This window comes from Crinia signifera, chromosome 1 (genome assembly GCF_055691185.1).
Source record: "Crinia signifera chromosome 1, ASM5569118v1, whole genome shotgun sequence".
NCBI classification, from domain to species: Eukaryota; Metazoa; Chordata; class Amphibia; order Anura; family Myobatrachidae; genus Crinia; species Crinia signifera.
Genome location: NC_139217.1, coordinates 336,400,535 through 336,415,468, shown reverse-complemented (window position 1 = coordinate 336,415,468; position 14,934 = coordinate 336,400,535). Strand labels below are relative to the sequence as shown.

Genomic DNA, 14,934 nt, shown 5'->3' with positions numbered 1-14,934 from the left:
TTGAAGTATTCAGTGACATTATACATATGTATGATCTACATGCAAGGCTTTGCTGCTAATATTGCCACTTGCTTGTATCTGCTATTTTAGTGATTCTATGGTCTTTAAGTTTATACTACCGTTACTCTGTGGTTTGACAGTATAATATTCTCCTGTGCAGTTTGTGGCCAGCAATGACAAGAGGGAGAGGGCTAAAGTGACCCGGGCCCCGAATCAGGGGCGTACCTAGACCCGTATGGGCCCCATAGCAAAGTTTTGAAAGGGCCCCCCACCACAATTTGCTGTATAGGTGCTAAAAGAGAGAAAGATCTAATAGCCACTGCCCCGAATGCCTAATCCAGCGCTGGGTATTACATTTTTATTCAAAAGTTGATTATTGGCCAACTAACAAAGTAAGATTACAGAAAGACTTTTACAGATAAAAAACCTGATTCAGACCTGTTAGCTAGCCTGCCTATGTTCGCAGCCTATCGAACAGGTAAAAAACGCCCTGAGGAAAGTCAATCCAACCCCTCCTGTTGGCCATATCCCATCGCTAGCATGCCAGGAGATGTGTTCCTAACACATCCTCCGCATGCGGCCGAACGGGAGAGAATGATTTCTCTCCCCTTCAGTAATTAATGTCAGTCTAAACTGACTTTTATACTGGCAGCAGATCGCCGAAAAAAGGGTAGGCTCTGATGTCATGTGACATCAAGCACCTGCCTTGAGCAGGCATCGCCACACCTGCGTGTGCAAGGAGCGCCCAGCGTTTTTATAGGGACACCATAATACGTTGGCTGTTCCCCTGCCCGTCCCACCTACCCGCCCCTCCTGGAGCTAATGGCTTGGTGTATGTGAGACTTGCTGCAGCCGTTCGCTCCTGGGGTTTGCGCATGCGCACATTTGAACATGCACAAACCACCCAGCATTGAACATGGGGCTGAATTCAGCCCAAAAGTGCAATAACTGACAACACGTGTATACACTTCTTCAAATCCTTTGTGTACAAATTATTACAAAAAAAACCAACAACTGATGATACAAAGTAGAAAACTGATGCAATCACTTTTTGTATACCTGACACTATAGTAGTTCTAGTAATTAATACCCTGGCCTATACACTGACACTACAGATACAGTGGTATCACTGGTTGATAAATTTATTGCGTTCTGATGATCTAATCGATGCAGAAGTGAATAAATGTATCAGAAATGCCGATCCCGAATGACGTGGGCTATTCTCCCTCGTGGGGGCAAGCGCAGGGAGCCACCGAGGTTGCATTGGGCTTCTTTGCGCTCATCTCCCTGTCGTTGTACTGGCAGTCGGTATAGCGATCCCTGGAATCCCAACTGTTGGGCTGTCATACCACATCCATCGAAATCACAGTGACTATAGGTATGGGTACAACAGGGGAAGATTTAATCATTTTTACTTCAAATCTGACATTAGACCAATCAGTGGTACAGTTGGAAGAAATGAGAAACAGGGCGATTTGGATTTTTTTTTTCAGGCATATTGAAATTTAAAAGCCAGGACCTCCATAGTGAGGATCTTGATAAAACAAAACAGTTCACTCTGTCTCTGTCTCTCTCTATAAATGTCCAGGTTGCCAGTAATTATTGCTATAAGAGGAGACTACAAGGCTACAAGCGGAGACCTCAGTCGCTTTGAAAGAGGGCTTATTGTTGAGGAAATTTGTCTGGAGCTTTTGTCACCAACACAGTTGAACTTGCTATTGTTTCATGAGCAATAGTGCTTAAAGTGATATCAGCCTATAGGGATACAATCTTTGCAATAACAGTGCATTCACTCAAAGTACTAGGCAGAACAGATGAACCACAGCAGATGAAGTAACTGCAAATTGTGGGGAGGATTGATTAGAGTGAAGTCATATCCTATATGACAGGGTCACTACTAATTGCTACTGGTACTTACTCATCATCATCATCATCATCCCAAGCTGCAGGAATGATTGTCTGATATAACTGTTTCCATAGTTACCTATATAGTATAGTATACTGACTGCATCATTCTTAGGTCCTTGAAACTTTATTTATCTGTTCTTTCCGTCCTTTATGACATTTTTCATGTTTAATTCCGTGTTCTATATAGGGTATACAACCACAAACTCATTCTAAGTAGATGTTCCAGTTTTGTGAACCAATCTAATTACAGGGCCTGGATTTAAATATACCAAGATGCAAGCCAGGAAAAGCAGAGGAAGCTTGGGGGGGAAAAGTGAGGGAATCGGAGATTAGGAGATAGAAGGGGGAGAAATAGGATCCAGGCACAGGCTGAGACTCTGCGTTTGAAAACTGCACACAAAAGACATGAATTGTCTCTATGTCACAGTAAAAAATAAAAGTGCAGTGGGAGGAGGAAAAGAGAGGGAGAGGGAAAGGGGACTGAAGGAGAAGGAGAGCAAAAGAAATAAGGGAGGAAGACAGAGTGAGGCAGCTAGGAAGTGAAGAGAGGAGGGGAAGGAAGAGAGGGTAGGTAATAGAAGGAGGAGAGTGTGTAAGGGAGGGGGGATGCTATTGCAGTGATTTAAAAACTCAATTGTTTGGGATTTCTAAGCCGGTGCAAGGCAAGTAGGCAGTCTGTGCAGACTTCTTTTCTCCTTTCTCCCTGCAGCGTGGGGGGCACATTCTGTGTAAGGCAGGAGAGGCAGGGGGGAGTGAGACTTCTCACTTAGGGGCAGTCTGGAGGCCGGATTTGTCCTTGGTGACTTTTTGAGTTGGGTTTATCGAGGATCACCAGACAATTTCCCCACTAAGTTGGACGCATGCTGACTCTTACCTGTACTCATGGAGGGGGAATCAGTAGATAACCTTTAAGCCTTTCAAAACCATATACCTGGACTTGGCCTTGTGGAACACAAAGTGCGATTAACCTGTGTGGATGAATCATGAGGTTATCAGTGCCCTGCTGCTCTAGTTGGCATATTCTGCTCTACCTCTGTGCCCTGCTGGATAAAGGTTGTTGCACATGGACATCTGGTGCTCAATACCGATATTCACCAGCGCTGCAAGTCAAAACAAGGGAATCCCTCACAACCCCCAGAAGGTAACCATGGACATTGTGATTAATCTATAGCTGAAGTTCAACATATATCATTGTTTTGCTATGATGTTGCGAAGTACTAATTACTGTACCCTACTTTAACCTCATGCACTCCTAATAGCTGTTTTCCGTTTTCTGTATATTTTACTTACAGAGATATATTGCTGGAATTTTAACATTGAACTTGAGTGATTTGTACATACTAGTAAATGTAAATGTTTCAAGTTCAGCTACACGGCGGGGGACAGGTCAGCTGTTTATTAATACAGAATATTTTACTTTTGCATTGCTTTGTATGGAAATAGGCATAGAGGAAGAAAATTCAGTCTGTCACAAGAGCTTACAACATAAGTGCAATTTGCGATGAGCAAGATTACGTGTGACCTCATTGATAAAGAAGTTTTAATTTTTTTTTTTTTTGCTGTGGAAAAATGTGTTTCTGCTTGCCTGCCCCTCTGGCTGCACGGGAGTTTAACAGATGCACTTTTTCAAGGTTATTTTAGGATTAAGAAATTGCTATATATGCAAGCAATTTAGGGCCCCCGGTAGCTGACGAGCTATTGTAACATAACCCTTTCACTACTAGAGACAATTGCAGAGGTCATAACATTTTACACACGGCAAAGACTAGAAATGTTGGCTGCTGTCATGATGGGAGTCAATTCAGTTACAGAGAGACCCCCTGTGTAATGTGCCAGCAGGGAGGGGTTTATTGGGTCATTCAGGGTTGACCACGCCACAGCATTTTATGCAAATGTCTATTGCACCATTTACAATACCACTTCACAGGTTGTAAATTGAGAATTAACTCATTACTTTTTATAATAGAAATTCACCCTTTTAGTTTTTTTAATGAATCTTACTATCTGTGGAACAAAGTGCTTCACCCATTGAGGCTGGAGAGAAAGATTTCTGGGTGAATAATTGTGACATGTGGATGTTGGAGAGGGAACAATAACAATTTATATGAGAAAATCAACAGAGGAAAAGCAGAGATAAACAAAATGTCAACAAAGCTGGCCCTCAGTGCTTATTGTGCTGCAATTCCAGCATTCCTCCTGATACATCGTTTTGTACACTGCAATTGCAGAACATTGTACAGTATGCACTGCAGTACTGTGCTGAACTGGTATTCTGTACCACAATACACTCTTCACTGATAGATAGATACCCGCCAACATGACCCCTTCCATCACCTGTGTGGAAACACCCTTCTCATCAATTCATCCTGTCACCACAGGTACATTAAGTGGGAAGTCCAGTAGCAGAGCATCTTCTGCCATATATATATATCTATATATAGATATCTATATATCTATATATAGATATATATATATATATATATTATGGGCAGTATGTAGATACTTCTTGAATTGGCACTTTTTTTCTATGTTTAACATGCAAATACCCTGATTTTGTTGAATGTACAATTGTTGGTAATCTCAATGATCTATCACCTTATAGAATGTTAGCTTATCACTGCATGCATTTTACTGCCAGCATGCAGTACCACTTCCTTATCCACCACCTATTCCAGATTGTGATTTCTCTTGTTGTTCTGAATGTTTTCGTTTTGTTCAGTTAGTAATATAGTGCTGGTGTTGGTGGAACTTGTGAGTTGTGAGCCCAGGTACAAAAATATAATTTGGGCTCCCTTCTCTACCTCATCTCAAGAAATAATTGCTGGTCTGGGCAGCAAACCCTCGGGGCCTCGGTGCAATGCACCTGCTGCACCAGTGGTAGTTCAGCCTCTGAGTGTTCGACTGGGGCATGAAGGACACAGTTAAAGCAGAGGTAGGGGCTCATGTTTAGAGGTGTGGTCTCTAAAGGGGGTGTCTAGAGCCATCACAGAGGTTTGGATAACTGTTAAAGAGTTCATGGTCTGGGGAGTGGGCTCACAAGAAAGGGGCATGGCCACACAATAGTACCCCTATTTTTAAATTATGCCACACAGTTGCACAGTATTATTCACATGTAGTGCCACTGATTCATATTACACCACATAGTAATGCCCCTTATTCATATTACGCTATGCAATAGTTAGCCTTACACATAGTGCTCACAGTAGCAGTGCCACTTACACAAATAATGTCCACAGTGGTAACACCACCTACAAACATAATGCCCACAGAAGTAGCACCACTTATGCACATAATTCCCACAAGGGTAATGCCACTAATACACATACAGTAGTAACATAGTAATTAAGGCTGAAAAAATATGTGAGTCCATCGAGTTCAACCTATTTGACTTGTAACCACTGACTTGAATAAGTCATATCTGTAGGATTCCCTTAGTGGCCAAAAATGTATCCAGTTTTTATTTAAATTCATTAACAGTAGTAGCTGTAACCACCCCCACCGGCAGTTCTAGAATTTTACTTGTCTAATGGTGAAGAATCCTCTTCTTCATTCAATACGGAACTTCTCCTCGAGCCTCAGTACATGCCCGCATGTCCTAAGTATAGGCCTGTTAGTGAAGAAATCATCTCCCAGTTCCATATGATTCCAAATCCCGTATTTGAACATACTAATCATATCACCTCTCAACCTCCATTTCTTCAGTGAAAACATATTCAGCCTGGTTAACCTATCTTTGTATTCTAGTGATTTAGGCCTTTTACTAGCTCAGTCGCCCCTCTCTGTACCTGTTCCAATTGATTTATGTCCTTTTGAAGGTGTGGTGCCCAGAACTGAACACAGTATTCAAGTGTGTTCTCACCAATGCCTTGTAAAGCGGCACTATCACATTGGCATCCCTTTTAATGCATGCCAGTGTCCAATTTGCTTTTGCTGCTGCACTTGAGCAGTGCGCACTATTACCCAATTTTTCATCTATGATGACCCCCAAGACCTTCTCCACAGCAGAATTCCCTATAATAACTCAATTTAGCCTATAAGTAGCTTGTTCATTTTTGTTCCCATAATGAATTACTTTACATTTATCAGTGTTAAACTTCATTTTCCACCTTTCCGCCCACCTTTCCAGTTTAATTAAGTCACTTGTATCCACATCTTCTCCTGAGTTAATTTCCTTACTCAATTTCGTGTCATCCGCAAATATTGCAATTTTGCTCACTATGTCACTTCCTATATCATAAATGAGTATATTAAACAAGGTGGGTCCCAATATTGAACCTCGAAGGACTCCATTTTGGACCTTACCCCAGCTGAAATGTATGCCTTTTACCACCACTATCTGGCCCCGATTGTGCAACCAGTTTTTAATCCAATTACAAATTTTATATTCTTACCCTAAATTACCTATTTTCAATAATAACCTTTTATGAGGCACCATGTCAAAAGCTTTAGCGAAATCAAGCAGTATTGCATCAATAGAAGTCCAGCCCCCTACCAACTTCCTCATAGAAGCTAATTAAATGGATTTAAGGCTAATCAGTCTATAATTTTCAGAGTTAGCTTTGCTAACTTGGTAGCATCCCTGAGTTTATTGATTCCTCGAATATCAGATATAATGGTAGAGCTATGACAGAACTCAATTCTTTTAGTATCCTATGGTGTATTTCGTCCGGGCCAGGAGGTTTGTTACTATTTAGGTTCTGTAATCTATTTTTGACTATTTTTTCACTCAAACATAGTTTGAGAGCAATCAAGAGCCTAGAATTTAATCTGTGGGAAATCTTCTGAAGATCCTTGTAAATACCGAAACAAAAAATTAATTGAATAATCCTGCTTTCTCTTTTCCTTCTATTACCAGGGTACCCTGCTTATTTTTAGTGGGCCAATATTCTCCTTCCTTAACCGTTTCACTTTTATATAACTGTAGAAATTGTTGGGATTAGATTTGCTATCTGCAGCTATTTTACATTCAATTCTTGATTGTATTTTTTAATTTCTTATTACATTCTTTATATGTGGCAAAGGATTTGGGTGTCCCATCTTGTTTAAACACCCACAGGAGCAGCGCCGTTTACACACATAGGAACCAATTCGCAACCAGAATACGTTCGCAGCCTGACCTACTGTATGGTCGGGCTGTGTGCATGTGCATTTCTGTGCATATGCAGGGTGCGTGCACGCACCCTACACAGTGGGAGGGGGATGGAGAAGGGCATGGGGCGCCAGGCAGCCTCATTACCATATGGGAACGCCCAGTGTTCCATGGGTGTTCCCATGGACAGGTGGAGGGTGAGCACCTACTTTCTCCCGAGTGGACACGCTTAGAGCAACCTTACATATGTGTGGGCCTTCGCCATCATTCGATGTTTGGTGACCATCGAATGGTGGTGGTGGGTCCCCAGAGCCTGTGAATGGATGTTTATGTTAAACATCCATTCACAGCCAGTGATGGTAAACTCGCGCTGGAAGAAGGGGCAGGCGGCCCGGCATTCGCCAGGCGGGGTTTGGCATACTCGTAAGGCTGTGAATTTGCAGCCTTGTGAGTCAACCAGAATAACCCCCATAGTGCCCACTGTGAACTTACCTACCAACTGGCTGCTGGATCTGTACCAGCTTATGATCTGCCTGTAAAGCCTTGGTTGGTGTAGCTCTGCCCCTTCACTCACATGTAGCTCCACCCCTTCACTCACATGTAGCTCCAGTCCTTCATTTCTGTGTAGCTGTATCCCCTTTACAGGTACTGATTCATGTCACTGTTACAGGGGGGGTGTGAGCAGAGCTTGGGGGGGTAGGGGGTTAAAAACCTACTCAATTATGCTGTGCTATCAATGTAGTTAAACCATGTGGCTCTCCCCCGATCCATGGCAAAAGTATTCTGCATCGACCATTGGCCAATGGACATCCCTAAACAGAGCAGGGAGAGGGCCTCTCCTGATTTTGGCTCCCTGCCCTGCATGCCCCCGATGAGTGTGTAGCTCCGCCTCTGTATGTAATGTATGTATGTACCATGCATTCATTAAACACTGTGTCAATATTTTGTCAAAGCTATTATGCCATTTTGATTATTAGAAGGTTGTCTTATATGTATAGAAGTTATTATTCTATTTGTAATAGAATGTCATTTCTCACCATTCAATCATACTACATTGTCACTGCAATCTCCCACTTACACAGGCACCAGTCGGTTTATAGTAACTGTAGCCTGAGTTCAAGAAGTACGCTAAGTTTTCATGAAAAACATAATTACACAAACAGCTATATTATAATTAGATTGTCAAATATTGTATTATATATACATACTGTACAGTCTAATCAGTTTACTAAAATATGTAGTCCCTGTGTGACTATAGGACTGTCTGCATATACACAAACTGCGCACACACACGCACACACACATGCATGCACACACACACACACACGTACACTGTAACTGCAGGGGTCTCTGGCACACAGTTCATGAGGAAAAGCCCCTGAAGCTGTCTCAGGCTTCTGTCTGTGACACTCCCTCTAACCTATGAGAGGTGCCTGGGGTAATAACAGTGTAGCTATACTAGAGTATGTGTTTTATTGCGTGTTTATCACATACCTGCCGACTTTATACCCAGCTTTTTCCAGAGATGCCGGAGGGTGAGGCCCAGGTTAGAGGAGGTTAGGGGGGAGAGGGGGAGGGTATGTCCAGGGGTTAACATTTACTAAAAAATGCTTTTGAAAGCTGCAGCATCTTTGGTGGCTATGTCAGCTGGATTTAAAGGGCAATCATTTTAAAACCAAATCATGCCTGGTATTGTATTTACCATCATTGTCTCTTTAATTTCAATGGCCAAAACAGCTGGCAGGCTTCCAATTTATCCTCATGAGAGCTCCCTGAAAGTAATTTTGTCATCAAATCTATCAAAATAGATTTGTATTCAATATAGAGAATAAGACATACTGTTCAGTCTATACTGAGCATATACTGAAGGATAAAACTATCCATAGGGAAGAATGTACAACCTGCGAAGGTAAAACTCAGAGATGTTCAACAGACAGACCATGGGTGTAGCTATATTGGGTGCAAAGGGTGCCATTGCTAAGGGGCTCAGAGGCTTAAGAGGCCCCAGAACTAGGTTATTGTGAATCAAGTTCTGTCCCTTTTCCCAGCCTAAAAAGGACTAGTCAGTACTCGTATTGGTCTTTGTTCTTTCCTCTCAATAAAGCTCTACACTGGGGTGATCCATCTCCTGCACTCTCATCACACTCACTGGCATGGCTGAGCTAAGCAGTCATACTGGAACTGTTGTAGAATAGGCTTCTCCTTGGTTACAGTCTGTGTTGGACTGGGGCATGAAGAACCCACCACGGTGAATGCAATGTTAGGGACCCATGTCAGCTACCAATTCATGGTTTTGCTTTATCAAGTAACTTACTGACCCACTAGCTGAGTAACAATGTATTATTTAAGAGAGCAAGCTGGAAGCAGAATTGTAAGGGAGGAGGCACCAATAGGCAGTAGTGCCCATCAGGGATTTCCTCTGTTCCACTGTGGGCCAGCCCAACCTGAATACAAGGTGAGTTTAGGGCAGGGATCATATTGTAAGATTAGGATTGTCCCTGAAAGGGACAGTGTACTGAGAAGATCTCCACCCAAAGTGGAATTTTCTGCATTAGGAAGTAGGAGATGATTGGTTACTGCCCCCTCCTCCTATCTTTACCCTCACTATGAACTGCAATCATCTCTATTGGCTCTGCCGACTTTGGGAAGTGGTGTAAGATCCAAAAGCTGCCCATAAAAATGGAGCATTTTTATGGGCAGCTTTTGGATCTTACACCACTCACACACACACACACACACACACACACACACACACTAAATCCTGTGTATGCAGATGCTGGTAGGGAGAGGAGACACCAGGGGTGTGGATGCAGTATGGAGCAGACATCATGGGAGAATATATGGGGAGGAAGATGAGACACCATGGGAGAACATGTATGTAATGCGCACCAAGGAGAGGAGATACCAAGGGAGAATATGCAGGTAATGAGGAGACACTGGGTATAATATATGGGTAATGTGCAGACACCAGCGAGAGGAGACACCAAGGGAGAATATGTGGACAATTAGAGACCAGGGAGAAGAGACACTGTGGGAGAATGTGGGGGTATGGAAAGGAGGCACAGAGCTAAATATGAGGGCATAGAGAAGACACCGGGCATGAGGATGCAGGGAGAAAGAGGAGACACAATGGAAAATGTAACAGAACTCGGGAGAAGCAGGGGAAGTATCTCACCCTTCCAAAAAGGCACTAATTTAAGTAAAAGCGGTATGATGAACGAAACCAATACCTGCACTGAACTCACAAGTACAATCCTTAATTAGCACTGCATCGATTATTTTTCTCTTACCAGACTTCTATGTATGATAATGATGCATAATGATAAGTACATGTGGCATAATATGTACTGGTGGCACTATAATACAGAAAAGTAATTACTGCAGTAGGGACACTGTATAAATATGATTATGACCTGATAGAAAGTGTAGTATAATGTGTACTGGCGCACTACAGTGTGACATATGATGAACTGAGGTCACTGAAATGTGGCATAATATCAATGGGAGGCAGTGTGTAGTATAATGTGAACTAGGGCACTAATATGATGCAGTAAATGCAGGGCCAGATTTCCCACTAGGCCTGGGCATGGGTCTATGGGAGGCAGCTGTTGGGGGCGGCAAGGCATTTCCAACCCCTCCCCTCATGGGTCGCCGGAGAGAACGACCCCACTGAAGAAAGGAGCGTGTGATACACAGGCTGCAGCACTGACCCCTGTAGCACTGGAAGTACACAGGCTGCAGCACTTCCAGAGAAACAGGAGTACATGCTCTCCACACTGCACAGCTATGACGGCAGCCCGGGGCTCGCTCCCGCCGCACAGCCAATGGCTGCCCTACTACAGGCCATGGCTCTGGCCTGGTCAACACGGCTTCTGTATTTTGATTCCCTGGCTGCCGGTCAGAGCTGCATACTGGGGGAAGTTAGTGCGCGGGGTGGTGGGAGCGAGCACTGGGCTGCCGCCATAGCTGTGCACATTTGTGATTGCGTGTCTTCTGCCAGTGTGGGTGGGAGCAGAGGAAGAGGGCAGTGTGTGCTGCGTGCAGGAGGTAGCTACCTGCAGCCTGTGAGCTCTCAGTAGTGGCACAGGGGGCTGCCAGGTACAGTAGGTGATGGGCAGGGTGTGTGTCTTGAATCACGCCACACACCTAATTGGGGGGGGGGGGGGATGTTGTGCCTAGGGGTGGCCTGACCCCTAAATCCACCCCTGAGTAAATGAACTAGGGTACTCATATGGAGAATAAAACTACCTGGGGCACTACTATGGGTCATAGAATAAACAACTGTTGTGGAGAAAGGTATCACTCTAGAAGCAATGAAAGAAGCAGTGGTGTAATACCAAGGTATGCGGATGTTTTCATGAAAATTACATTTACTAACAAATCATTAGAATATTAGCCGGTTACTTTGCTTATGATGCTACAATTTTATGGGGAGAAAAATATATCTGTGTGTAATTATTATATCTTACTTGTATGCATTGTAGGAACTGGTGCTCTGTGCCCATCAGTCGGACAGTGTCATGCCAAGTTCAGAATGGAACTTTCTTGCAGAAAGTCTACCAGAACTGTCACTGGGCAGCAGGCTGCTCCGGAGGAAGGTGAGTCTACACAGCCTGATATGATTACTCAATGTCCATATACTCTCTCTCCATCTCCATTTTGTTTCTGCATAGTTGTACTTTCTCTTAGACGAAACATTTTGGGGGTGATTCAGACCTGATCAGTACACTACGCATGTGCAAGGCCGTCCTACAATAAATTCCTACTACTTTTTTTATTTGTAAGCCATTCACAAGGTGATTGACAGGGAGTAGGCGTGTCAGGGTGGAAAGCGGCTGTTTGGTGTGAGTGCTAAGAAAAATGCAGGCGTGTCTAGTAAAACACTGGGAGTGTCCGGGAAAATGCTAGGTGTGCCTGAGAGTTTCAGGGGAGGGTGTGTGACATCAACTGCAGGCCGGATATGCCTTTTCCCAACACACCGCTGAGTAAGTCTCTGGCTACTCTGAGCCTGTGATGACTTCTACCCAATGTAACGATGGGTTTTGGACATATTCGCTTGACTGTGAATAGATTTGTAGCCATACACATTCATTAGAACAGCGAGCACATTAATTCGCATGGTGAAATTTCACTTTCGGGGGCTTAGCTGGACGCTGTGAATTTGGGTTTAGGTCTGAATTACCCCTCATATTAATTTTATTGCATGTGACCATGTACTGTATGTCTCAAGCAGTCTTTACTTATGTACCATCATGACCTGATTTTCTTGCAGTTACAGGACAGTTGTGCGACCAACCTATAGACTAGGCTATAAGTCAGTGACTGCACTGGAATGGAGATGCTGCCCAGGATACAGAGGAGCTAATTGCGAGGAGGGTAAGAAATGTAATGAACTTATATTTTCATATGCAAGGGGCAGTTTGTAGACAAATAACAAAAAAATAAGAAAGAACTAAGAAAAGAAAGACTATGGGGCTTTTATAGTTGGACACGTTTTGTGCCAAAAAGAAAGTACAGGTCAAGTCTCCCTTTTCAGTATATTCGAAACCCGAAATATTCCGAAAACCGTGGTTTTTCCGAATATTTTGGTATTTCCCCCACCCCCCATTTTTCATACTTACCTCGTCCCCCGGTGTCCACGGCGGCCATCGAAATCCTCTTCAGCGGCATCCCCGGTCCCAAAGATGCATTGCGCAGGCTCGCAGGTGATGTCACCGGCGCACCTGTGCACTCGCGCAATGCACCCATGGGACCTGAGATGCTGCTGAAGAGGACTCTGAAGGCTGCCGTGGATGCCAGGGGACACCGCGGACATCGGGGGACCATAGGGGCACCAGGTAATATTCCAAAATCCGCAAAAATCCCTTATCCAAAATGCTTGTGGTCCCGAGCATTTCGGATAAAGAATACTCAACCTGTATAAAATGTGCCAGGAAACAAATTGTGCTCTGTAAGGGGTTAATGTACTAAGATGGGAATTCTATTGAAGATGGGATGTTGCTATGGGTAACCAATCAGATTATATCTATTATCTTCTAGAAGATGCTAAATAAATAACATAACATTCCATCTTTACTAGAACTCCCATATTAGTAAATAAACCCCTAAGTGGGTAGCCAAGTGTGGGTACCTGGGCTTTGGGAGGCTTGCCCTCCTTTCCAGGGGGTCGGGAGTGGCATACAATTTTTAATTGTTTTATAGGCAAGTATGATTTTGCTCAACCTCAAAATTTATAAGATCGTGCTTAGCAATGTTGACCCAAAGCCTGTAAAATCAATGTATTTTTTAACGTTGCTATGAATTCTTTTGTCATCATGTAAATAATGCTAATGATGGTATTAGAAGCAGAATGTTACCAGAGCATGCAATGCATTATATTTTGTATTTTGGGTGTTGCTCCTTTATGCACAGTTTCTGTGTCTCTTCCTGCCAGTGACAGAAGGAAGATGTAAATCCTCTCTGTCCCTATGACCTGTGTCCTCTTGCTGGATCACACACAGCGTTACATAACAAATCACAAAACACAACATTTGCATCTGTTAGTGGGGAACAGTGAAAGGTCCAGGAGAGATGGTAACTCCGAATTTCCACTGTAAACTTAGAAATGGTCATATAAGATACTTACAAGTAAACTTTAAAAAGCATAATAAGAAACAGAGGTGTGTGTGTGTGTGTGTGTGTGTGTGTGTGTGTGTGTGTGTAGCGAGGGAGGGGAGGGGAGTGGAGGTAACTGGCTCAGCTAAAATAATAGTAACTCAAGTGACAAAAGTAGTTTTTTTTTCTTCTGTTAAGTTACTTATAAAAAGGACAGGCAACTAAAAACTGACAGCTGTGATGTGGGTTGCTGCAGAGAAGCATCTTAAAAGTTTTGTTCCTTAATTAAAACATCTGAACTAAAATTAGAATATGTCAAATTCAAGTCAACATTAAGTTTCCAATTAGCTTAATTAGTCAGTAATTACTCACTTTCTAAAGGTATATATCATGACTCCTGCAGCAGCGCACCCCACCACCACCACCACCACTACCACCTCCCTATGCATAAGGTAATCCAAATATACTACCGAAAAACAGCATTGACGCTATCTCAATTTAAATAATCAGGCCAGAATTAATTATCACTTGTGACAAGGAATCCCATACACCGGTTAAATATGAAGCCTGGTTCTTTATTCCAGGATAACAGATTGGCATTTCTTAAATTACAGCGTTGGCAATTCTCGGGTTACAGCAATGGGAGTTCTCACAATAAGGGTACTTCCAGAGAATCCCAGGCACTTAGTGCCATTTGGGAAATCCAAACTTCTGCCTTGGACACACATTTAACAGGAAGCACCAGGTGCTGCTAATCAGCCAGTGATTGCCAATACATCCTAGGTCGAAGTGCTGTGTAAATGGGGTATGGAGCTGGGTCCAACCCGGGAAACTCCAGTGTTCAAAGACCAAGGCCCAACCAGGGATTTTGGTGTAAAAGGGGTATAACACTGAAGGAATGCCAAATTTAACAGGAGAGGGGGGGGGGGTTTGGATTCCTGAAGCCCTTAGGTAAAATCTGCCACTGCTCTTGGTTGATCTATGTGATAAGTTAAGCATACAACTCTTTGAGAAGAATGGTAGGTACTTATGTATTATCAGGGCGCCCAATTAGCATACGTACGACACCGTAGGAAAATCGCATTGCATTCGATTTTTTGCATGCGATGCGATTTTCCTATGTAATTTATTCACTGCTCTCTTCCCGCAGGCGGTGCGATGCATCGCAACACACCGCAAAATCGCATTTTTTATATAGTGCGATGCAATTGACTTTGCTATACATTTGTATGAGATGCAATGAGATTTAGGCACCCCCACACTATCCATGCCACCCCGAAGCGTGGCGAGTCTAGCAAGCCCCGCGAGGGGTGTAAAACCGCGTCCTCCCGACGTTTTCATAC

At 43.3% G+C, this 14,934-nt stretch overlaps 1 protein-coding gene across 4 annotated transcripts in view; it reads left to right on the top strand.

The window, feature by feature from the left end:
* The first annotated feature begins 2,418 nt into the window (after positions 1 to 2,418).
* Positions 2,419 to 14,934, top strand: part of EMID1 (EMI domain containing 1) — a 94,258-nt gene continuing 81,742 nt past the window's right edge. For 2 of the 4 annotated variants that reach the window (XM_083145507.1, XM_083145521.1), the window contains exons 1-3: positions 2,419 to 3,049; positions 11,482 to 11,595; positions 12,270 to 12,373. In XM_083145507.1, the coding sequence (XP_083001633.1) occupies positions 2,892 to 3,049; positions 11,482 to 11,595; positions 12,270 to 12,373 (376 nt within the window). In that variant the 5' untranslated portion in view covers positions 2,419 to 2,891. The remainder of the gene's footprint in view (positions 3,050 to 11,481; positions 11,596 to 12,269; positions 12,374 to 14,934) is intronic. The other 2 variants (XM_083145515.1, XM_083145501.1) reach the window with 2 other exon arrangements.